Source organism: Scyliorhinus torazame, chromosome 11 (genome assembly GCF_047496885.1).
Source record: "Scyliorhinus torazame isolate Kashiwa2021f chromosome 11, sScyTor2.1, whole genome shotgun sequence".
In the NCBI taxonomy this organism is placed as follows: Eukaryota; Metazoa; Chordata; class Chondrichthyes; order Carcharhiniformes; family Scyliorhinidae; genus Scyliorhinus; species Scyliorhinus torazame.
In genome coordinates this window covers 185,254,144-185,280,250 of record NC_092717.1, presented here as the reverse complement: position 1 = coordinate 185,280,250, position 26,107 = coordinate 185,254,144, and the positions used below count along the sequence as shown (strand labels likewise).

Sequence of the window (26,107 nt, the reverse complement as noted above, 5' to 3'; positions counted from 1 at the left end):
CTCTGAGCATTCTACCTAGGTCCACTGCCCTGCCCACACAGCCAAACCCCGCAACCCTGTAACCTAACCTGCACATCCCTGGACACTGAGGGGCAATTTAGCATGGCCAGTCCACCTAACCTGCACATCTTTGGACCATGGGAGGAAAGCCACACAGACAGGGGAGAATGTGTAAACTCCACACATAGTCACCCAAGGCCAGAATTGAACTTGGGTCCCTGGCGCTGTGAAGCAGCAGTGCTAACCACCGTGCCATCCTAGAATCCACCTACAGTAGCCAAGCTGGCATGGAAAGAGATAGCCTCCATTCAGGGCACAATAGGGAACCATGGAGAAGAGGTCCCATTACCTACTGCGCTCTGGCAAGGTGAGTTGTTTGCCACAGAGGCTATACTTCTGATGGTACATTGACACATTCAAGATATTTTTCCCTGGTGGCACGATATACACTATGCTATCATAATTTTTTATGTAGTATCTGAAGGACAGGAGAGCCCCTAACCCCTAACACCAAGAAGATAGCTCAAAAAAGAGGAGGAGATGACTAAGAATGCAGCATCACATCTGACTAGCAGGATTCTGACAACACAGATTCTAGAAAAATGAAAGGATGTAGCATGGATGCAGGGTCGGTGGCATGGGGTGAAGTGTATCACACAAGAGTGGAGGAGGAGGTGTCTGAGTCTTTGCACAGTCACCCTCAGGAGAGGGAGGAAGGTAATGATGATGCTCCAGTGGGCAAGATCATGGAGCCTCAGGAGTTGCCTTTTGGGATACATTACTCAGATAATCAGCAGGATGTGTGGCTGTCTAGTGGAGTTCCCTGAGGCAATACAAGCTCATGCACTGTGAGTGGAGGAGTTCATTGTTGTTATGAGCTCCACCTTGTCTCAGAGGCTCGACCACATGAGTTTCAACCATGAGAGAATGGCAAACCTCATGGAGAAGCACATACAGTGTCACTCCTTGAAAAGTGTACAAGGTTCACTCAGTAGCCTGGAGCAATATACTCAGGATATGAGTGCTGACATCATGGAACATATGAGGAGCTGCATTCCCTTAAGAGGACATCCGCACTGTTGGCAAAATGATTGCTGAAATAGCTGACTGCTCCAGCCCTGCAGCCAGCCCCACCTAACGGTCACCCTAAGGCGGTGGAGATTATCTGAGATGACTGAGAGCATCTCTGCACTTTCATCTTCTTCATCTTCTCCAGCTGCTCAGCCAGAGTCCTTCTATGCTCTAATTGTCCAAGTGACAATGGTTGCCCCTGCAGAAATGCAGAGGCTACAATCCGAGGTAGATCCCCAATGCATGATGGAATTCCTACACCATGCACCTTAATGCCAGACAGAATGAAAGTTAAGCAGCATAGCTTCATCTCTTCCAAGACAGCACTTTGAAAGAGCGTTCATGAGCACAATGCGCCATCTCGCCTCAATCGTTAATGGGTTTGCCATAGTAACTCTTCATGTTATTTTGTACGTATCACAATTAAGCATTTTGTAAATGCATATCCCTAGAGCCAAAAATGTTTTGGTTGCTTTGATACACAAATACCTTTCACAAGGACTTTGACAGAATGAAGGTGTTTCTTACCAGTGGCACTGAAGCCTGTGTATGCTGGATTCATCTCTCGTTGACACCATCAGGAGCAAAGGTGACTCCATTCATTTGGAAGGCCTTCTCCAGACCTTCAGATAAGGCAGCAGTGCACCAAGGGTTGTAGATTGAGATGCGCCTTGCAGCATTTCTTGCCCATCAATGAGTCACCTTAAGGGAGGATCAGACTCATAGATAAGACCCTGTTTATTCGGTGCAGCTCAAGCATTAATGCTGAGTTGAAGCAGTCAACCGTACATGAGTCTTACACAGTCACTGAAGAGTATTTTCCACATGTCAACATGCCATGCGTCCTCCATGAAAGCATGCTGTCCCCACTACATTGGGAACCTTTGTGTTCTAGGTGTTGAGATTGGTTTCAAAGGGAGCTGAAGTGTTTGACAGCATTGCATGTTGCACATTCAATAGCTCCTGAAACTGGACATTGGTAGTGAATGGATAATGTGGAAGGTTATTAAAGGAGTTGTTCTAACACAAGTGTGGCCTTACCTTGCATAATATGCAATGGCTGCAGATTATTAGCACATTTAATCATATCTGAAGGTCATGGGTGTAAAGCCCCACTTTGGGCATGGTTTGAGTCGGCACAACATGACATTTTGACCAGCTCATTGACAGTCACTAACATATATGTACGGGATCCAGATTGTGAAGGCCCTCTCAAGGTGTATTTGTACACTATTGTGAGGCCAATGGTTATGATGGTCGTGGTTTCAGCCATGTTGATGGTGCTGACTTTTAGTATATGCTGTTGGTTTCCTCTCATTGTGGATGAGCACTACCTGAAGTAGTATAGTTTCCACGTTAAAGGTTTATGTGGAAGCTGTTCACTGGGGCCTGGCTGGTGAAAATTGTAAGCTGTCAAGATGCTAGGAGAATCTACTCAGGATTAGCAGGCTTCTAGCAATGACCCCCTCCTGTAAAGAATCAGCCATGAGTATATGGGACTGCCCCTCAGCTGATCTGCCTTTGCCCCCCTCTTCCTCTGCATCATATTCATATGCCTGAACAGGTGCCTCCTTCTCCTCCTGCTACTCATCTTCCTCATTGTCCTCAGATGTTGTAGCTATTGGCCCAACCTCCACCCACTCTGATTGACGGTTCCTCTGCTCCACCATATTGTGTAGCATGCAGCACACCACTACTATTTGTGAGACCTTTGCAGTGGGATATTATAGAGCTCCTCCAGATCAGCCAAGACACAGGAAACCTATTTCAGGATACCAGTAGCTAACTCTATTGTACTGCGGTCACCAAATGGCTGCTGTTACAGTCCTCTGTTTGTATGGGCTCTGTGACTTCCCAAAGGGGGCTATAAGCCACGTCCTTAAAGCTACACATTGTCCTCCAGAAGCCAACCAAGGATTTGTGTCAGTATTTGAAAACGCTAAGGCAGTTCCGAATTCCTCAGGATAAATAAGTCATGACAGCTTCCAGATTACCTTGCGAAGACATGCAAGAAAGCCTTGGTGTGGTCATCACTTGCACATTCATTAAGTGGAAGGTATCAGGTTTATGATTTGATTCCCTTCTGACGACGTGAACACAGTCAATATCCTCTGCACTTGAAGGGAGCCTACTAATTCTGCAAATCCTCTGAGTTGGGAAGTTAATATGCTCCTCACCTGAGCAAGTGGGGCATCATTGTGTGCAGCTGATTGTGAGATGCCACAGAGGTCTCCTGCTAAGGTCTGAAAAGAGCCTGCTACATAGAAATTAAGAGCCATGGTGACCTGGAGAGCCACTGGCAGGGCATTAGGATCAGCAGACTATGATGCGTGAGTTTGTTGGGTCATGCCAGTGACCAATTCCCTGGAACCTGAGCCTACTTCTGCATTGTTTCTCAGTCACACTGCAATCAGTAGACCCTTACCTCAGGGTAAAACCCAGTTGTCCTTTTCCTTCTCCTGCCTGCTGCATGCTATTACGATCCCAGACCAGACCCCAACAGTGGTTAGGATACTGGACCGAAACCCCAATATTTTATTTTGTAAGACTGCACGGAAAGAATACTCCACTCCAGGAGTGATTGCAGGAGGAATAGAAAATTGGTATTTTAGAACAAATTTTTATTATTTTTTAAAAATGTATTTTATTCCAAACTAATCAAAAAGTTACAAAACATAAATAATCCGAGGAACACACTCTCCAACTCACAGTTTTACATTCTGTACAAATTTTTCACCTTTTTCACCCTTTGCAAACCCCTCCCTCCCCCGTGACGAACAACTTCTCGAACATGGCCACAAACTGTCCCCACCGTGCCTCACAGCCCTCTGCTGAACCCCGCAGTTCCAACTTAATTTTCTCCAACCTGAGGAAGTCATATTGATCCCCTAACCCCGCAGCATTGCGGACCGCCATTCCAGTAAAATTCTCTGCCGGGCAGTCAGAGAGGCGAAGGCCATGGTGTCGGCCTTCCTCCCCTCCTACAGTTCTGGCCTCTCCAATATCTCAAAAATCACCACCATAGGGTTCGGCCTGACCTCCACCCCCACAATCTTTGTTAGTGTCCCGGACACTCCTGCCCAGTATCTCTCTAGCTTCTCACAGCCCCAGAACATAAGCGCGAGGTTCGCTGGTCCCTGCCCACACTTCTCGCACCCGTCTGCCAGTCCCTGGAAGAATCCACTCATTCTTGCCCGAGTCACGTGCACCTTGTGTACCACCTTAAACTGTTTCAAACTCATCCGCTCACATGAGGAGGTCAGGTTCACCCTGCACAATGCCTCACTCCACACTTCCCATGTTAAGGAATAGGTGAAGTGTCATTCCAATTAGATGTCTCATTGATGTTAAGTATCCAATAATTGACACTGATTATGTAAAGAGGCAGCAAGTGGTCTTTGTGGGCGTGTGATGCGGTGATTGAGTTTTATACAGAGCTGTGTTCAAGGCGAATAAAGGTGTTTGTGAAAAGGAGCAGAACTCTTGAATCTTTACTCAACAGTAGCTGGAAGCTAACAATGGTAGCAGAGAATGGTTGCTATGCAAATGTAAAGGGTTGAAAGATACAACTTTTCCAGAGGAAAAAAAAAAATCAAGGAATGAATGTGAAGGAAAAAAATATATATATAAGGCAGAACCAAGAATAAGGATGTCCGGATATGACTATCCGCCATTATTTTCTGAAAGGGGATTGTATGACCAATGGAGAAGTAAAGTTGTTATGTGGACTAAGGTAACTGCCTTGGGAAAGAGGAAACAAGGTACGGCATTGGCTCTTTCTCTACCTTATGAGAGTAAAATCCGAAGCAAAGTGTTTTCTGAGCTGGATTTGGAAGAGCTAGACTCAGAAGAAGGTCTGGAGATTCTATTGCATTTTATGGATAAGATTTATCAAAAGGATGACTTGCTAAGTGCGTATGAAGCCTGGTCACAATTTGATAGATTCCAGAAAACAGAGGATATCTCTATTGAGGACTATATAATGGAATTTACCAGACTATACAAAAGGCTGCACATACTCCGCCTGGAATTTCCACTGTCCGTGTTGGCATTTAAGTTACTGGACTGGATAGGCTCCTAGTTTTGACAGGAGTTAAGTTTGCGGATAATGATACCTTCTTCGATCAGATGATAGAAGCCTTAAAGAAGTTTCTGGGGAAACATTCAATTCCTATGGCTCTTATGACAAAAATGGGTCAGTCAGCAATAAAGCAGACTATGGAAGATAAACTACTGACAGGATGGCGAGATTGTACGGCTACAAATAGGTTACGAGAATATGGAAGGAGATCGGGACCTGGAAAATATGAGGACAGAAACCCATTTAAAACCTGTAACAGGAGGAGGGATATGGAGAATGGTAATAGGAAAATGAACCCCAAAAATGTTTTTGGTGTGACTCTCAATACCATAATGCTTTAAAATGTCCAACACGTTATAATAGCGTGTTTGAAGCTACACATGATATGGAAGAGGAAAGAGATAGTGACCAGAAAGAAGGCATTGTCCTATTAACGAGCAGTTTTACTCCGGTAATGAGAGTGTTGGTTGCAGAATTATTAGATGTCTCATTGATGTTAAGTATCCAATAATTGACACTGATATGTAAAGAGGCAGCAAGTGGTCTTTGTGGGCATGTGATGTGGTGATTGAGTTTTGTGCAGAGATGTGTTCAAGGAGAATAAAGGTGTTTGTGAAAAGGAGCAGAACTCTTAAATCTTTACTCAACAGTAGCTGGAAGCTAAAATCCCATCCTATCTCCTCTCCCACCTCCTCCTCCGTGATACTCCCCACCTGTGCACACCCTGCTCTCCCAGCCACCCATATGTGTCCCCAAGCCTACCCTCCCCTTCCCTGTCCGGAAGCAGTAACCGTTCCAATAGGGCATATTTTGGTAGCCTGTGAAATCCTTTCCACACCTTTGGGGCAAAGTCCCTTACTTGTAAATACCTAAATTCACTTCCCTTCGGGAGCTCTACCCTCTCCCTCAGCTCCTCGATGATTGTGAACCTCTTTTCCAGATATAAATCCCTCACCCTCACCAGTCCAACGTCTCTCCAGTTTCCATCTCCCACGGCTTAAACCCTTGCTTCTCACACAACAGTGTTAATACCGACAGCCCCTCTATCCTAAAATGTCTCCTCAGCTGGCACCACACCTTAATTATGGATTGTACCACTGTGCCCTCAATATATCTCCTCAGTGCCAGCGGCAGCGGCGTCATCACCGTGGCCCTCGGCTGGACCTCCTACAGGACTCTTCGTCCATCTTAACCCATTCTAACCTCTCTCCTTCCCACCACCACCTCACTCCCTCCATATTTGCTGCCCAATAGTAATGCAGCAAGTTCGGTAGCACCAAACCCCTTTTCTGCCTCTGCAGCAGGGCCCTCTTCAACCTTCGCACCTTCCCCGCCTCTACAAACTCCGAAATGGCTGTATACAACTTCCGAAAAAAAGCCTTTGGAATAAAAATTGGGAGCATATGAAATATAAATAAGGACCTTGGCTGGACATTCATTTTCACCACTTGAACCCTCCCTGCCCAGTGTCAGATGCAGTGTATCCTACCTCCTAAAGTCCTCCCTTATCTCCTCCAACAACTTTGTTAAGTTCCACTGGTTTAGCACACTGGGCTAAATCGCTGGCTTTGAAAGCAGACCCAGGCAGGCCAGCAGCACGGTTCAATTCCCGTACCAGCCTCCCCGAACAGGCGCCGGAATGTGGCGACTAGGGGCTTTTCACAGTAACTTCATTTGAAGCCTACTTGTGACAATAAGCGATTTTCATTTTTTCACTTATGTATTGTCGGCCACTCTCCGATCACTGGATCCCCAAATACCTAAACCTATCCCTGGCTACCCTAAATGGTAACCCCCTAAATTGTCTCTCCAACCCAACTCATTCACCGGGAACACCTCACTTTTCCCCACATTCAACTTATAGCCTGAGAAGGCCCGAAACCTCTCCAGTAGGCTCTTAATCCTCCCCAGACTCTCCAACGGGTCTGAGATATATAGCAGCAGATCGTCCACGTACAGCGACACCAAGTGCTCCCTACTCCCCCTGCCACTCTACTGACCTCCTAAGGACCGTCGCCAAGGGCTCTATCGCCAGCACACCTGTCTCGTTCCCCTATACAACCCAAAACTCCGTGAGCTCATCTCATTGGTCCGTACGCTCGCCACCGGGGCCATGTACAACAGACACACTAATGCCACAAACTTTGGGCCGAACCAAAACCTTCCCGAGACCTCGAATAGGTACTGTCATTCCACTCAATCAAATGCCTTCTCCACATCCATAGACACCACCACCTCCGGTACCCCTCCCCTCGGCGGGCTCATGATCACACTCAGTAATTGCCTTATGTTGCTCGAGTTCAAGAGTTGCCTACCCTTTACGAAGCCCGTTTGCTCCTCTGCAACCACCTCCCGGGACACATCCTTCCATCCTCCCTGCCACCAGCTTGGCCAGCACTTTTACATCCGTGTTTAACAATGATATGGGCCTGTACGACCCACATTCTAACGGATCCTTCCCTTTCTTTGGTTTAGCGTAATTGTCGCCTGTGTCATTGTCTCCGGCAGCTACCCCTTCTGCAGCGCCTCGCTAAATACCCCCAGTCAGTGTGGTGCCAATTCTGCCGCAAACTCCTTATAAAATTCCGCCAGGTACCAGTCCGACCCCGAGGCCTTCCCCAACTTCATCACCCTTATGCTCTCCATTACCTCCCTCAGACCTAAAGGCTCCTCTAGCGCCTGCCTCCTCTCCTCATACAGCCGTGGAAATTCCAGCCTGTCTAAGAACCACCCCATATCCCCATCTTCAGCCACCGGGTCCACCCTATACAATGCCTCATAATATCCCCCGAACATCTCGTTTATCTTGCCCGTCTTCGACACTAACACCTCGACCTTTGTCCGTACCCTGCCTCCGTAGTTGATGGGCTAACATGCAGCTTGCCTTCCCTCCATATTCATACTGCACCCCACTAGCCCTCCGTAGCTGCCCAACCTCCCTTCCCAACCTGTCGAACTATCCCTGTAACTTCTTTCCTTTTCACCAATCCCTCCTTGATGGGAGCCCTCGAATATTCGCTATCCACCTCAATTATCTCGTCAGTAATCATTCGTACTCCTCTCTCCTTTTTCTATCCGCATGCGCCTTGAACGAGATCATTTCTCCCCGAACCACCGCCTTCAATGCCTCCCAAAATGTGGGCACTGATACCGCCCCATTTTGGTTCAACTCCATGTAATCCTTAATTACCGATCGCACCTTATCCCAAAACCCCCTGTCCACTTACAGCCTTGGGTTTAACCTCCATCCCGGCCTCTGCTCTCTTTCCAAACTAAGTCTAACCTCCAGCCAGAGCGCACGTGGTCTGAGATTACTATCCCTGCGTATTCTACCCCCACCACCCCCACTAACATCTCATGGCTCACCACAAAAAAATCAATTCTGCTGGAGTATACCTTATACACATCAACTGATGTGTGGCCAAGTCAGGATTCCCTCCCAGCAACCCACTCACGAACCCCACATCATCCCAATTCAGTGCGTATACATTCATTAGCACCACCGGCGTCCCCTCCAACACCCCACTCACCATCACATATCTCCCACCTGGGTCCTCACTTCCTTCGCACACACAAATCCAATCTCTTTACTCAGCAAAACGTCCATCCCCAGCGACTTCGGGTTGAACCTCGAGTGAAACACCTAACCTACCCATCCCTTTCCAAAACTAACCTGATCCCTCACACACAGGTGTGTCTCCTGCAGAAAGACCACCCCCGCCTTCAGACTCCTTAGGTGCGCAAAGACCCAAGATCTCTTCACCAGCCCATTGAGCCCCGCACAGTCTATGTTATAAGCCTTACCGGAGGCTTGCGCCTCCATTCCCCTCTACTGTCTGCCATTCTCCTCTACCGACTCTGTCCCCTTTAATTTCACCCTGTACTGGGGCCATTCAAGATGGCCCCGTTCACCACCCCTGACCACACTTCTTTTCCAACACTGTCACGTCGCAAACCATGGTGCTGTTGGACACCTTCCGTGCACCCTCTCTCTCCCTCAGCAGCCGCCACGCCGGTTACACAATTTTTAAAAGCACAAGTGAACCACATCGTCGGGAACTAGGCCCATCGGAGGCGGAGAATCGTGGAGGCCCCAGATAATACCGGTTCGGGCCCGGTAATGATATGCAAAGGGTGTCTTCTGTATATACCGCTGTCGAGGCGCTGGAGCATTGCGATTTGGCATCAAATCGGTGCCAGCCGCGATTTCAGCATCGGAGCCGATTCTCCACCCAATCGCCTTTCCCGATTTCGGCATCGGCTAATAGAGAATCCTGCCCATTAACTCCCCAGGGACTCCCTGATAATCACACAACAGTGCATTAACCCAGGCTGAAAACACATTACTCTGGTCAATTTCACCTGTGCCTCCTAAAAACTTTCAGATCTTGCAAAACAAGATTATTTTCAAAAACATGACTACTGCAGTCAAACACACTCATACCCCAGGCTTTTAACCCTTAAAAAGGCGGCATGGTAGCACAGTTGGTAGCTGTGGTAATACCAGGTATTGCGGTACCTGAGAGGTGGATGACCATTGGTTAGACCCAGGAGTCTACCATTGGCAGATGTACATAGCTCCGCCCTGAGAGGCGGAGTATAAGAACCGATGCCGTCCCAGCAGCCTTCACTTTCTGTATCGAAGCTGCTGGGGAAGAGTTCTAGCAGATTAAAGCCTATTAGTTATGACTCACCTTGTCTCGAGAGTAATTGATTGCGCATCAATTTAATCTGCTACAACTTCAGTTGAAAGGATGGATCTCTGTATCAAACCGGAGTGCCTTCAGCTCAGACCCCACACGGACAACTCTGCTGTTATTTTCAAACATTGGCTGGCGTGCTTTAAGGGCTACCTCGACACGGCCGCCGACACCCCCAGGGAAGGACAAAAGATGCATCTCCTATGCTCACGGGTCAGCCCTGGGATCTACCCTCTTATCGAGGAGGCGGCAAATTATGCTGCCGCGATTGAGCTGCTAGAAGGACATTATATCCGCCCTGTGAACCAGGTCTACGCTCGTCACCTGCTGCCGACTAGGAGGCAAAGCCCCGAAGAAATGTTGGAAGACTTCTACCGGGCACTGCTGGTGCTGGGCCGAAACTGTGGCTGCCCGCCAGTTTTGGGGAACGAGCACATGGAACTTTTGATCAGGGATGCTTTCGTGGCAGATATGACCTCCCCCGATATCCGCCGAAGGCTCCTAGAAATGGACACTCTGGGACTTGTAGAGGCACGGGCCCTGGCGGGGTCCATGGACGTTGCATATAAAACCGCGTTGTCCTTTGCTCCCGATCGCGCGGCGGCCCCCTGGGCTGCGTGGCACCCCGTAGCGGCAGCCCCTCAGACCTTTCCCCTGACCTTGCAAGCCTGCACGGCGAGACGGCCCGCTAACGCCACCGGACACCGCTGTTTCTTCTGTGGGCTGGCGAATTATCCCCACCCGCGATGCCCGGCCCGCACCGCCACCTGCAATGGGTGCGGCAAGGAGGGCCACTATGTGGGGGTCTGCCAGGCCCGCGCCGTGGCCGCGGTCTCCAGTGACTATCGGCAACCCCCCTTTCAGGCCCCGACCGCCCAGCGCTCACCGCCACCCCCCCTATCCTAAGGCCACGTGCGACCCGCGGGCGCGGCCATTTTGCCCCCCGGACACCACGCTGGACGGGTGGGTGCCGCCATTTTGTCCCTCGCCGCCGACATCTTCTTCATCCCCGGACACCATGTGCAACCCATGGGTGACGCCATCTTGGATGGGACCCCAAGCCCCCAGCACAGCCAACTACATGCTGCCCGACCAGAACTCTCCATTACTGCAGCTGGCCTCGGTGACTCTGGACCAGAGTCGGCCCCAGACGCTGGTGAAAGCTACAACGACGATCTCCATCAACGGCCACGAGACGTCGTGCCTGATCGACTCTGGGAGCACGGAAAGCTTTGTTCACCCTGACACGGTAAGGCGCTGTTCTCTTGTCACCCATCCCGTAAATCAAAGGATCTCCATGGCCTCCGGGTCACACGTGGTGGAGATAAAAGGGATCTGCCTAGCAAACCTCACTGTCCAAGGCAGGGAATTCCACAATTTCCGCCTGTACGTCATGCCGCACCTCTGTGCAACCACCCTCCTTGGGCTGGATTTCCAGTGCCATCTGCAAAGCCTGACTTTTAAATTCAGTGGCCCTATACCCCCCCTTACTGTCTGCGGCCTCGCGACCCTTAAGGTTGACCCGCCTTCCCAGTTTGCGAACCTCACCCCGGATTGCAAACCCGTCGCCACCAGGCTCAGACGGTATAGTGCCCAGGACCGGACCTTTATCAGGTCGGAGGTCCAGAGGCTGCTGAGGGAAAAGATCATTGAAGCGAGCCACAGTCCCTGGAGAGCTCAAGTAGTGGTGGTAAAGACCAGGGAGAAACATAGGATGGTCATTGACTACAGCCAGACCATCAACAGGTTTGCGCAGCTGGATGCGTACCCTCTCCCCCGTATAGCCGACCTGGTGAACAGGATCGCGCAGTACAAGATTTTCTCCACGGTGGATCTCAAGTCTGCCTACCACCGCCTAGGGATGACGAAGCTGCCTGGGAGGACGACATCACGTTCCCGGAGTCGTAACCGCCGGGACCCCCATCAGAATCACCGCCGAAGCCCAGACGCCCCAGAAGGACGACCAGGCCACCCGATCGACTGATTGCTGCACCATGAACCCCTCCGTAATAGTGACCGCCAGTACACTGCCTTCGAAGCAGACGGGCGGCTCTACCACTTTTTAAGGTTTCCCTTCGGTGTCACGAACGGGCTCTCGGTCTTCCAGCGAGAGATGGACCAAATGGTTGACCGGTACGGCTTACGTGCAACGTTCCCGTATCTGGATAACGTCACCATCTGCGACCAACACACCAACCTCCGCAAATTTCTCCAAACCGCGAAAATCCTTAATCTGACATACAATAAGGATAAATGCGTGTTTAGCACCGACCGTCTAGCCATTCTAGGCTACGTAGTGGAGTCATAGGCCCCGACCCTGAGCGCATGCGCCCCCTCATGGAGTTTACCCTCCCTCACTGCCCCAATGCCCTAAAGCGCTACCTCGAGTTCTTCAGCTATTATGCACAGTGGGTCCCCAATTACGCAGACAAAGCTAGACCCCTGATCCAGTCCACAACCTGGACAGAGGCCCGCCAGGCCTTCAGCCGCATCAAAGCAGACATTGCAAAAGCCACGATGCGTGCCATCGACAAGTCCCTCCCCTTCCAGGTCGAGAGCGATGCGTCCGACGTAGCTCTGGCGGCCACCCTCAACCAAGCGGGCAGGCCCGTGGCTTTCTTCTCCCGTACTCTCCATGCTTCTGAAATTCGCCACTCCTCGGTTGAAAAGGAGGCCCAGGCCATAGTAGAAGCTGTGCGACACTGGAGACATTACCTGGCCGGCAGGAGATTCACTCTCCTCACGGACCAATGGTTGGTTGCTTTCATGTTCGATAATGCGCAGCGGGGCAAAATTAAGAACGACAAGATCTTGCGGTGGAGGATAGAGCTCTCCACCTACAATTACGAGATCTTGTACCGTCCGGGGAAGCTGAACGAGCCTCCTGATGCCCTGTCCCGCAGCACTTGTGCCACCGCACAAGTGGACCAACTCCGGGCCCTCCATGAGGACCTCTGCCACCCGGGGGTCACTCGTTTCTTTCATTTTATCAAGAACCGCAACCTGCCCTACTCCATTGAGGAGGTCAGGACCGTCACCAGGGACTGCCAAATCTGCGCGGAGTGCAAGCCGCACTTCTACCGGCCAGATAGGGCGCACCTGATAAAGGCTTCCCGTCCCTTTGAACGCCTAAGCATGGATTTCAAAGGCCCCCTCCCCTCCACCGACCGCAACACGTACTTCCTTAACGTGATTGACGAGTACTCCCGGTTCCCATTTGCCATCCCCTGCCCAGACATGACCACAACCACCGTCATCAAGGTCCTCCAGGGTATCTTTACACTGTTCGCTTTCCTCGCATACATTCACAGTGATAGGGGGTCCTCCTTTATGAGTGACGAACTGCGTCAATTCCTGCTCAGCAAGGGCATCGCCTCGAGCAGGACAACAAGTTACAACCCCTGGGGAAACGGGCAGGTAGAGAGGGAGAACGGAACGGTCTGGAAGACCGTCCTGCTGGCCCTACGGTCCAAGAATCTCCCAGTCTCCCGCTGGCAGGAAGTCCTCCCGGTGGCCCTCCACTCCATCCGGTCACTGCTCTGTACACCCACGAACCAGACACCTCACGATCGTCTCCTTGTTTTCCCCAGGATGTCCTCCTCCGGCACCTCACTCCCAACCTGGCGAGCGACACCCAGGCCCATCCTGCTTCGGAAACATGTGAGGGCGCACAAGTCGGACCCGTTGGTCGAGAGGGTCCACCTGCTGCACGCCAACCCCCAGTACGCCTACGTAGCGTTCCCTGACAGCCGCCAAGACACGGTCTCCCTTCGGGACCTGGCGCCTGCTGGAGCCCCACGCACACCCGCACCATTGCCCCCACCACCACCCTCCCCACAGCACCTAACTGGAGGGTCAGTACTCCCGCCGCCCCTGCCTAGGCCCAAACACACACCTACAGGCGCCTTCCCCCCTCTGTCCACCTTTCGCCCCAACAGCGCCGCCTAGGGGTGACGAAGCTGCCTGGGAGGACGACATCACGTTCCCGGAGTCGCAACCGCCGGGACCCCCATCAGAATCACAGCCGAAGTTCAGACGCTCCAGAAGGACGACCAGGCCACCCAATCGACTGATTGCTGCACCATGAACACTTTATTACCCTCGACATCACCTCTCAGGTCCCTCCATACCTGGTCATACCATGCGAAAGGCGACTATTAACGCTGGCTATCACCCCGCCGGGCTCTTTTTTAACAGGGGGTGAATGTGGTAATACCAGGTATTGCGGTACCTGAGAGGTGGATGACCATTGCTTAGACCCAGGAGTCTACCATTGGCTGATGTACATACCTCTGCCCTGAGAGGCGGAGTATAAGAACCAATGCCATCCTAGCAGCCTTCACTTTCTGTATCGAAGCTGCTGGGAAAGAGTTCTCGCAGATTAAAGCCTATTAGTTATGACTCACCTTGTCTTGAGAGTAATTGATTGCACATCAGTAGCACAGTTACTTCACAGCTCCCAGGTTCGATTCCCGTCTTGGGTCACAGCCTGTGCGGAGTCTGCTCATTCTCCCCATGTCTGTGTGGGTTTCCTCTCACAGTGGGTGGAGGTGTGGGCTTAGGAAGATTGATCTTTCCATGGGTCGGTGCCGACTCGGTGGGCCAAATGGCCTCTTTCTGCACTGTAGCTTCGATGTCTATGTCTACAAATTGCCAAATGTTTATAATCCAATATATCTATAATCCTGTTTGGCTCAATGCTGTGCCTCCTCCAACTCCTGGCCTTCTTGGGCCTCACATTTGTCATGCCTCTGTGGCACAAATATGCAAAGCTGCCATTACGACATTGTAGTTTTTTTGCCATGATGCACAATCTTCCATTCCCTGTCACTTTTGTGCAAGAGTCACAAGGGGATAAGATTTCATCCCTTCAAAGGCCACAGCCCCCTCCCCCATGACTCCCCCACGAGTCATGTTTCAGAAACTAGGGTGATGAAAACCGCTACTCAATGAAGGCAGCATGTGAAAATATCAGCCATGATTGAATGGTGGACGAGACTCGATGGGCCGAGTGGCCTAATTCTGCTCCTATGTCTTATGGTCTGCTGCCTTTATGAACCATTGATGTGTGTAATACATCACCCCACTACTGTTTCCCGTTCCCCTCTCGACAAAAATGGTGGGTGTCTGGTTCAGTGGGGCAGAACTTACGGAACTGGGGTTCCTGCGACATTTCGGCTGAGGCGCATCCCTATGTAAATTCAGGCCTCAGAGTTGTGAGCACTACCACTGAATCAAGTCTGAGAGCATAAAACACTGTTGTCTATATGAATATGACTGCTGACAATTACTGGATTGATGAGAAAACCAGGAGCACGGAAGCAAGAGATGCATTATTTTGATAAAAATACTTAGGAACATAGGAACAGGAGTAGGCCATTAAACCCCTCAAGCCTGCCCCACCATTGAATGAGATCAGGGCTGTTATGTGGCCTAACTCCATATGCCTGTCTTTGGCCCTTAATCCCTTAATATCTTTACTTAACAAAAATCTATTTATCTCAGATTTCAAATTAACAACTGTTCTAGCTTCTGCTGCTGTTTGTGGGAGAGAGTTCCAAACCTCTACCACCCTTTGCGTGAAGGAGTGCTTCCTAACATCTCTCCTGAATGGTCTGGTTCTAATTTTTACACACTGTCCCCTCGTTTTAGAATCTCCAACCAGTGGAAATAGTTTATCTTTATCTACCCTGCCTTTTCCTGTTAATATCTTGAAGACTTCGATCAGATCATCCCTTAACCTTCTAAATTCCAGTGAAAACAGGCCTACTTTGTGTCATCTCTCCTCGAAACTTAACCCCTGGAGTCCAGGCATTGTTTCCGTAAACTTACATTGCACTCCCTCCAAAGCCAATATAATCCTTCTTAAGACGTGGTGCCTAGAACGGCTAACAACTTCCCAAGTCACTTTCCAGAAGAACTCGTAAAATGGGCACCAAGCTTAAAAAAAAAAGGTTAAGAAAGAAGTGACCAAAACTTTGCTGAAATGGATTGCTTTTAAGCAGGGATTTGACAGGGGATAGGCAGGTGGAAAGGGAATTTCAGAGCATGGGAATTTGGGCAGCTGGAGGCATGGCTATCAATGAGATGAGGGCAAAGAGGAACGTTCTGAGAAAATACAGCTCCTGCCCTATTATTATTTTCAGAATTAGCAGCTCCCCTCTTCCCCTTCCCCGTGACTGACAGCTGGGGGACTATCACGTGACCACAACGGGCGCGTCACGTTTCCACAGCGACCACGGCCATGGCAACGGCCGCTTTTGTGAGCCCTTTAAATAATAAAGATGGGAGGGGAGGCGAGGGGGGGAGATAAAATAAAACGAGGCCGATGGAGTCCGCTACAGTTATAAACCGGAGTGTGATCCACGCTGAATCGCACCTGCGATTCAGCACAACTGCCGTGGGAAAAGACCGCGCTGTCGCCTTGGGAACCGTTTCCATGGTGACTGCGGCCCTGCCTCAGGCGAAGGGTTCCAGCCTCCTGAAGGTGCTAGAGAGAGAGAGTGAGAGAGAGAGAGCAGGCGGAAAGAAGGGGGAAGAGAGGGAGAGAGAGAAAGAGAGAGAGAGAGGAACCCCGGGATCAGTAAGTCCTCAGCGTTTCACTAATTTCCAGTTTCGTTTCCGGAGGGGGACCTGCCGCCCTCCCTCTCCGCCCACCGTGTGGGCAACGCTGCTTCAGCCGTATACCATCCCTTCTGTGCTTGTGCCACAATTGGCGTCAGTAGCCGGAGGGTAAAGTGGGATTGAGTGGGTAAAGTGGGATATGTATGTCAGAAAGTTGCTCCTGCTGGAAAGTGGGTGCTGATGCTTGGGCTGCCTCGACAAGGGTTTACGTCTTCCATGGAGGATAACTTGCTGCACTTTGTACCTATCAACCCCAAAACAAATCACAAACTTTCGAAGTGTAGTCACTGTCGTGATGTAGAATACGTGGTAGCGAAGATTGCTGCCCTGCAAAGTCCCACAAACAGCAATGAGACACACGACCAGATAATATGTTTTGTTAGTGATATTGTTTGAGGGATACATATTGGCCACAGCACTAACCAAGCAACCCCCATCTTGCGTTTTGAATGTGCGAGGGTAGGTGATGCCTCAGTTTACCATCTTGTTCCTGAGTTGGCTTGTATGAAAATGGAGCACCCCCTCAATATTACCCTGAAGTGCTGGTCACAATTATGCGCTCTTCTAGCGGCACGATAACACAGTGGTTAACACTGTTGCTTCACAGCTCCAGAGTCCCAGGTTCGATTTGCGGCTTGGGTCACTGTCTGTGTGGCGTCTGCACCTTCTCCCCGTGTCTGTGTGGGTTTCCTCCGGGCGCTCCGGCTTCCTCCCACAAGTCCCGAAAGACGTGCTGTTAGGTAATTTGAACATATTGAATTTTCCCTCTGTGTATCCGAATGGGCACCGGAATGTGACGATTAGGGGCTTTTCACAGTAACGTCATTGCAGTGTTAATGTAAGCCTACTTGTGACAATAAAGACTACTTTGTACCTGGAGTGGACTTGAACCCAAACCACTATCTCACATTGACATGAGTGCAACAACTGAACAAAGAATAGCACATAAAGAGTGAGTTACCATGTTAGTAACTTTAAAAAGAGAATTCCTTACTGCAGTTTTGAATTTTAGACAATGCCACCATCTGATGCCAATGACAAGCCACAATTGTAATTAAGCCACTAAGAACTTGAGTAAAGAACAGTTTAGTACAGTTCAAATGAATATTCCTCAGCTGGAGTGGAAAAATAAATAAACCAGCATTCCCACTCCTGATTTCTATGCAGCAACCCATACTGGAAAGGGAGTGTGAATGGATGCTGTAATATAAGGATCTGGCACATAAAGGGTTAAAGTGGAATTTAATACAGTACCTGTCACACAGTGATATAAGAAGGCACATAACCCAGATCCAGGGGTCAATGTGGCAATGTGGTGTTGAGCAGAGACTTGCGGAGACCTAAGCATGGAAACAGCTCCTATCTAGTACCCTTTACTGTACATGTGTAAATAGTTTTAGTAATTAATAAAGACTTACAGTTAACCTACAGAAAAATACGGAGACTTCTTTAAGACATACTGATCTGTAACCAACACAGAGTGATAGCAGCAATGGGCTAAAAAACAATAACCGTGCTAAATGCAGAGCGAAACCAAAATGCTGTAAGACTCAAGCATTCTGACTTGAAAGAGGCTTCTAAAGACGCAGAGGAAAGAAGGAGAGGTAAAATCACCAGAAAGGGCTCTAGAGAAAGGAAGCTGATGGTAGAGATTTTACTGCTGAAAAATCTCCTTTGGAAACCCAGCTTCAGAGTACGAAGTTGACAGAATCTGTAAGGGTGACCTAAATCTTTTAAAATTCCAGGCTACAGCAAATCTTGATAAATCTTTAAAGTAGTTCAGCTGTCAGAAGTGTTATTTGAAAGAATTATGTCGAGAGAGCTCGCTCCCCGAGTCAGAGCCTGAACATGGCAGCACGATAGCATAGTGGTTAGCACTGTGGTTTCACAGCGCCAGGGTCCCACGCTCGATTCCCCGCTGGGTCACTGTCTGTGCGGAGTCTGCAGGTTCTCCCCATATCTGCGTAGGTTTCCTCCCACAGTCCAAAACCGTGCAGGTTAGGTGGATTGGCCATGCTAAATTGCCCGTAGTGTCCAAAAAGGATGGGAGGGGTTATTGGATTACAGGGATAGGGTGGAAGTGAGGGCTTGAGTGGGTCGGTGCAGACTCGATGGGCCGAATGGCCTCCTTCTGCACTCTATGTTCTATGTGCCCTCCGAGCTCGTCCGAGAAAATATGAGAAAGAATTAGTTAAATAGTTTGGGAACGTTGTGACTGTCCAGCTGAGGAAGAAACAAGTAGAGGCTCCAATTTGACCGATTCAACAATCTAAAGTGTAAATCACTGAGTAAAAGAAGCGATTGTTAACATTCTTTTCTCAAGAAGAGCGCCATCGTCATTATGCAGAACCTGCCATAATCCTTTGTCTCCAAGTGAACGGCAACCCCATCTTGAATTCCAGAAAGTTGCAACGAAGATCCACAGCCTGCTCCATAAAATGTGGTGGCTGAACTCCATTGAATGAAAAACAGAATCTTTAAAAAACGAAAGGCAGAGCAAAATGATACCTCATAATCAAATTCAAAAGCTCCGAGGAGAAAATTACTGCCCAAAACTATTTGTTTTGAAAGTTATACAGAAAGAATATATTTTAAAAATGAAATGGCCCATCAGTGCAAAAGGATCCTACCGAAACCCAACAATCCTGGGAAGACAACAGAGGGAATATAACAGTTACTGCACAGCAATTCTGAAAAGGCAACACAATTTAAAGCTGTAACTACAAAGAATATTAAATTACCATGGATCAGAAATAATAAGTCTTGTGACGCAGTGGGTAGCATCTCTGCCTCTGAGGTTTCAGTCCCACCCCAGGACTTAATGACCAAGGAAGGTACATTCATAACGTGGCAAACAGGTTGGGTATCAACCTGAAAATTCCTTCCAACATGCCAATGGCAGGCGGTAAGAGGGAAAGAATCTTGTTGCACCATGCTTGATGTAGTGTGGTGCTCTTCAAGCTATAGGCATCTGATAACAGGCTTTGAGGAAAAACCTCAATATGGGAAAAGATGAAAGTCTGCCTTGTGCACCACTAGGCGCAGGAAGAGAAACAACAAACATGGATCAAAAATTCAGTTTAACAAAACAGTTTGGATTAATCCAAGGGTCAAACCCAATTGGAAATGTAGCATCTTTGACAAGAGAATTTTAAAATTACTTAATTACAACAGCAGGTCTCAGTTTTAAAAAATCAGAAGTCCAGATTAGCACCTTTTTATACTGGTTTCGTGAATTTGTGGAAGATGTAATCCTAATGCATAGCATTGATGTATCCTCAATCAGCCTCGAGGAACTATTTACAGACTTTGACAAATATTTTAATCTTAAATTGGAGGAGAGTGCAGAGCAAAACTGCTAAAATTGTTGAATTTCAATCTCGCCTGAAGATTATGATGGCTGTGTAGTATGGAAGAGAAAATCCAGACTTTGAAAGTAGCACGGATGTGAACATATTGGAGAACATGCAGCAGAGGTTTCCAAGAATGGTTCCAGCGATGAGAAACTTAAGTTATGAGGATAGACTGGAGAAATTGGGACTGTTTTCCTTGGAGGGCAGAAGGCTAAGAGGAAATTTGTTAAAGTTGTTCAAAATCAGGAGGAGCTGGGCAGAGTAGATGAGGAGAAACTGTTACCACTCGTAAAAGAGTCGAGAATGAGAGGGCAGAAGTTTAAAGTGATTTGCAAAAGAAGCAAATGTGATGTGAGAAGAATCTTTTTCACACAGCGAGTGGTTTGGGTCTGAAATGCACTGCCTGGAAGTGTGGTGGAGGTAGGTTCAGGCGAGGCATTCGTGAGGGCATTAGATGATTATCATCATAGATTATCATAGAATTTACAGTGCAGAAGGAGGCCATTCGGCCCATCGAGTCTGCACCGGCTCTTGGAAAGAGCACTCTACCCAAGGTCAACACCTCCACCCTATCCCCATAACCCAGTAACCTCACCCAACACTAAGGGCAATCTGATTATCTGAATAGAAACAATCTGCAGGGGTACTGGAAAACGGACAGGAGAATGGCACTAAGATATAATGCTCATTTGGTGAGCTGGTGCAGTTGTGTTAGGCCAAATGGCCTCCTTCCACATTAACAAATTAACTGAAAGAGTCTAAACTGCAATGAGACAAGAAACATTTTAAAAAATAACTGAATGCCCAAGTGAGGCTGGTCAAACTTATATGAGAGTTTCACAGATAACTCTGAAACAAAGACCATTCACCTTACCAGAATACCCGCGGAGCAGGATTCTTCATTCAGGCCCCAGAAAACCCTCAATGGTCAGTCCAACCAGCCACCCAGGAGGTAATCACAAAGCCTGTAGTGGAAGAGGTGAAAGAGAGCAATCAGCAGTCCGAGAAGCCTCTACTTGCAGCCCCAACAATGGTACAGCAGGTCAACATTGCAACCACTGTGCGTACGCAGCAACTCCCAGCCAGCATGCCAAAGCCACAAGAGATGCTGGAATTTAGTAGCAGCAGTCCATGGCCAACAATGGATTGGATTGGATTTGTTTATTGTCACGTGTACCGAGGTACAGTGAAAAGTATTTTTCTGCGAGCGGCTCAACAGATCATTAAGTACATGAGAAGAAAAGGGAATAAAAGAAAATACATAATAGGGCAACACAACATATACAATGTAACTACATAAGCACTGGCATCGGATGAAGCATACAGGGTATAGTGTTAATGAAATCAGTCCATAAGAGGGTCATTTAGGAGTCTGGTGACAGTGGGGAAGAAGCTGTTTTTGAGTCTGTTCGTGCGTGTTTTCAGACTTCTGTATCTCCTGCCCGATGGAAGAAGTTGAAGAGTGAGGAAGCCGGATGGAAAGGATCTTTGATTATACTGCCCGCTTTCCTCAGGCAGCGGGAGGTGTAGATGGAGTCAATGGATGGGAGGTAGGTTCGTGTGATGGACTGGGCGGTGTTCACGACTCTCTGAAGTTTCTTGCGGTCCTGTGCCGAGCAGTTACCATACCAGGCTGTGATGCAGCCTGATAGGATGCTTTCTATGGTGCATCTCTAAAAGTTGGTAAGAGTCAATGTGGACATGCCGAATTTCCTTAGTTTCCTGAGGAAGTATAGGTGCTGTTGTGCTTTCTTGGTGGTAGCGTCGACGTGGGTGGACCAGGACAGATTTTTGGAGATGTGTACCCCTAGGAATTTGAAACTGCTAACCATCTCCACCTCGGCCCTGTTGATGCTGACAGGGGTGTGTACAGTACTTTGCTTCCTGAAGTCAATTACCAGCTCTTTAGTTTTGCTGGCATTGAGGGAAAGATTGTTGTCGCTACACCACTCCACTAGGTACTCTATCTCCCTCCTGTATTCGGACTCATCGTTATTCGAGATCCGGCCCACTATGGTCGTATCGTCAGCAAACTTGTAGATGGAGTTGGAACCAAGTTTTGCCACGCAGTCGTGTGTGTACATGGAGTAGAGTAGGGGGCTAAGTACCGCCTTGCGGGGCGCCGGTGTTGAGGACTATTGTGGAGGAGGTGTTGTTCATTCTTACTGATTGTGGTCTGTTGGTCAGAAAATCGAGGATCCAGTTGCAGAGTGGGGAGCCAAGTCCTAGGTTTTGGAGCTTTGATATGAGCTTGGCTGGGATTATGGTGTTGAAGGCGGAGCTGTAGTCAATAAATAGGAGTCTAATGTCGGAGTCCTTGTTTTCGAGATGCTCTAGGGATGAGTGTAGGGCCAGGGAAATGGTGTTTGATGTGGACCAGTTGCAGCGGTATGCGAATTGCAGTGGATCAAGGCGTTCTGGGAGTATGGAGGTGATGCGCTTCATGATCAACCTCTCGAAGCACTTCATTACGACTGAAGTCAGGGCCACTGGTCGGTAGTCATTGAGGCACGTTGCCTGGTTCTTCTTTGGTACCGGTATGATGGTGGTCTTCTTGAAGCAGGTGGGGACCTCGGAGTGGAGTAGGGACAGGTTAAAGATGTCCGTGAATACCTCTGCCAGCTGGTCCGCGCAGGCTCTGAGTGCACGACCAGGGATCCCGTCTGGGCCCGTCGCCTTCCGAGGGTTCACTTTCAGGAAGGCCAATCTGACTTCGGAAGCTGTGATGGTGGGTATGGGTGAATTATGGGCTGCTGGGGCACTCGCCAGGGGATTGTTGGTTACCTACTCGAACCGGGCATAGAATGCATTGAGTTCATCGGGGAGGGGTGCGCTGCTGCCAGAGATACTGTTTGGCTTCGCTTTGTAGCCCGTTATGTTGTTTAGTCCTTGCCACAACCGCCGAGAGTCTGTCAATGAAAAACAGAGGTGAGAGTACCACTCCACCTTATTGTCATCATAGGAACGCTCTTCCACAGCCACAGAGGACATCGCGATGACCCACACAATGATAGAAAAATAAAAATCAAGGATATGGACACAATGTTTGTCCACCCCGCAAGAAATGAGTTAGAGTAGCAGCAACTGCCAATCAACTTAACAACCGAACCAACTAAGTGCAGTTCAACAGGAAGGAACAGAAGAAAAGAATGAAAGCATACCAAGATGCCAGCTTAATCTCCAGACCAACAGGAAGAACCAGCAACAACAGAGCCTACCACTCCTCTGACAGAACATGCAAACGAATATGGAAAGGTTATAAGATCTCCAAACCGCCTGAACCTTAAATTCAAGAACTTGAAGGGGGGTAAATTGGGTAGTAATAATGTAGTTAGGGATGATTGATTGATTCCGAGGCTACTGAAGGAGGTCAGGGAGGAGATAACAGATGCTCTGAAGATGATTTTCTAATCTTCACTAGACACAGGGGAGGTACCGGAGGACTAGAGAAATTCAAATGTAGTACCATTGTTTAATGAAGGATCGAAGGAAATGCCGAACAATTATAGGCCAATTATTCTTACGTCAGTGATGGGCAAATTAGTAGAATCAATCCTAGAAAGGCCTGGACTAGTCAGGGATAGTCAGCATGGATTTGTTAAAGGAAGGTCTTGCCTCACAAATTCTTTGAGAAAGTGACAAGAGGAGTTGATGAAGATAGTGCAGTGGGTGGGATGTACATGGATTTTAGCGAGGCGTTTGACAAAGTTCCACATTGCAAATTGGTCAAGAAAGTGAAAGCCCATGGGATTCAGGGCAATGTGATGAACTGGATAAAAAGTTGGCTTAGTGACAGAAAACAAAGGGTAATGGTCAATGGCTGCCCTTGCAATTAGAAAGTTGTTTCAAGTGGTGTTCCAGAGGGCTCGGTGCTGGGACCCTTACTGTTTGTGTAATATATTAATGATTTGGATGTGAATGTGGGGAGCACGATTGGGAAGTTTGCAGACGGCATTAAGATTTGCCGAATGGTGGACAGTTTAGAGGATATCTAGAATATCCAGAATTATATGGATGGATTGGTGGAGTAGGCGATAAGGTGGCAGATGGAATTTAATACCGAGAAGTGTGAAGTCATGCATTTAGGGAGGTCAAACAGTTGTAGGGAGTACACAATAAATGGAATAGATGAAGTGAGAGACCTTGGTATACAGGTGCACAGGTCCCTAAAGGCAGCAGTTCAAGTAGACCAGGTTGTGAAAAAAGCATATGGAACGCTCTCCTTCATTGGCAGAATATAAAAGTAAGGATAATGGTAGAATTGAATAAAACACTGGTGCGCCCACAACTGGAATATTGTGGACATTTCTGGACACCGTGGGGGCAATTTTCCGAGCTCTGCAGGAACGGTCGGGGGGCGGCCTGTTGGGGGGGGGGCTCCTTCACCGGGGGGGGGGGGTCCTCCGATGGGGTCTGGCCTCTCCCCCCGTCCTACTTTCTGGAGCGCCGGCCCCATGTTGAATCGGGGCCGGCGCGCTAAAGAAGTCCCCTTTGCATGTGCAGGTTGACGCAGCCCAACTGCGCATGCGCGGGTTGGCGGGGCGCCACGAAAGGAGGCTGGAGCGGCGTGAACCGCTCCAGCGCCGTGCTGGCCCCCTGTGGGGGCCAGAATCGGTCATACCAGGGCCCGGTTCGCACCGCCGTGAAACGCGACGGCGTTCACGACGGCGCGAACACTTGGGCTCCATATCGGAGAATCGCACCCCATATTACAGGAAGGGCCTTATTGCTCTGGAGAGAGTGCAGATGAAGTTTACAAGAATGTTGCCAGGGCTAGTAAAGTGTTGCTACGAGGAGAGATTGGATAGGTTGCGGTTATTTTCCTTGGAACCGAGATGGCTGAGGGGTGAATTAATTGAGATGCACAACATTGTAAGGGGAAGAGATAGGATGGACAGGATGAAATTGATTCCCTTGGTAGAGAATTCTAGAACCAGGAAACATAGGATGGGATTCTCCGCTTGCCGAAGCTGATTTCGTAATCGGCGTTCGGGTGGAGAATCCCTTTTAACTAACGAATTGCGGGCGGCATCTGTTTTCAGATGCTCAGCCCCCTCCAAAACAGCGTCATCGGGGAGTATGCTGCATGCCGTTTTATTGGGACAGCCTCAGGAAATTACCTGAAGGCCCTCCCCCAATGCTCCGTCCCCGATGAGCCGAGTTCACGATGGCACAGTTCACTTGTGCTGTCAGTTTTCGTGAAGCTGCCGTGGTGGCTACGGACCGTGTCTAGCGCCGCCACAGTCAGGGGGGAAGCCGTCCCATTAGTCGGGGGGGCTATGGAGAGGGCTGGGGGGACTGGTGGGGGGTGGTCCGGGTGTGGTGAGGTGGTGTTCAGGGGGGCAGGTCGGGTTGGCACGTGTTGTACGGCGTGTTGTACGGCGAGAACACGCAGGTCATCGCCTTGCGCATGCGCGTCCACGGACCCTGCAATTCTCCGGCAGTTTATTTCATGGAGGCCGTGTGATTTACGTGGCGTGGCTGGAGGGTCGGTGCTGGGCCTCGCCGATGTGTTCATCGTAGAACTAAACACTTCCTCCGACATAGCCTCAAAATTGGAGAATTCAGCCCATTGATTCAAGATAATTTACAGAATTTACAGTGCAGAAGGAGGCCATTCAGCCCATCGAGTCTGCATCGGCTCTTGGAAAGAGCACCCTACCCAAGGTCAACACCTCCACCCTATCCCCATAACCCAGTAACCCCACCCAACACGAAGGGCAATTTTGGACACTAAGGGCAATTTATCATGGCCAATCCACCTAACCTGCACATCTTTGGACTGTGGGAGGAAACCGGAGCACCCGGAGTAAACCCACGCACACACGGGGAGGATGTTCAGACTCCGCACAGACAGTGACCCAAGCCGGAATCGAACCAGGGACCCTGGAGCTGTGAAGCAATTGTGCTATCCACAATGCTACCGTGCTGCCCTACGTGGCAGAATGTGTAGAGGGGACATGAGGAAAATATTTTTATGCAGAGGGCGGTTGGAGTCTGGAATTTGCTGCCCGAGTTGGTGGTGGAGGCAGAGACTCCAAACTCTTATAAAAAGGTACCTGGATCTGCATCTTAAGTGCTCGAAGCGATAGGCCTATGGAACGGGATCAGGAAGGTGTGATTAGAAAGGGCAACTGAGTATCCTAAGGCTGACATGGGCAAGATGGACCAAATGGCCTCTTTTCTATGATGTAGTAACAACAATGTAAATGTATGGGATTGATAACAATGCAAGATATGAAGTAAAGTAATCCAACTCTAAATACATTAGATAACGA

The 26,107-nt window shown here is 49.1% G+C and overlaps 1 protein-coding gene across 1 annotated transcript in view; it reads left to right on the top strand.

The window, feature by feature from the left end:
* Nucleotides 1-16,287: 16,287 nt before the first annotated feature.
* The window catches only part of kif9 (kinesin family member 9), a 215,714-nt gene continuing 205,894 nt past the window's right edge, over nucleotides 16,288-26,107 (top strand). The window contains exon 1 of the mRNA XM_072468147.1: nucleotides 16,288-16,435. Within this exon, the coding sequence (XP_072324248.1) occupies nucleotides 16,292-16,435 (144 nt within the window). The 5' untranslated portion in view covers nucleotides 16,288-16,291. The remainder of the gene's footprint in view (nucleotides 16,436-26,107) is intronic.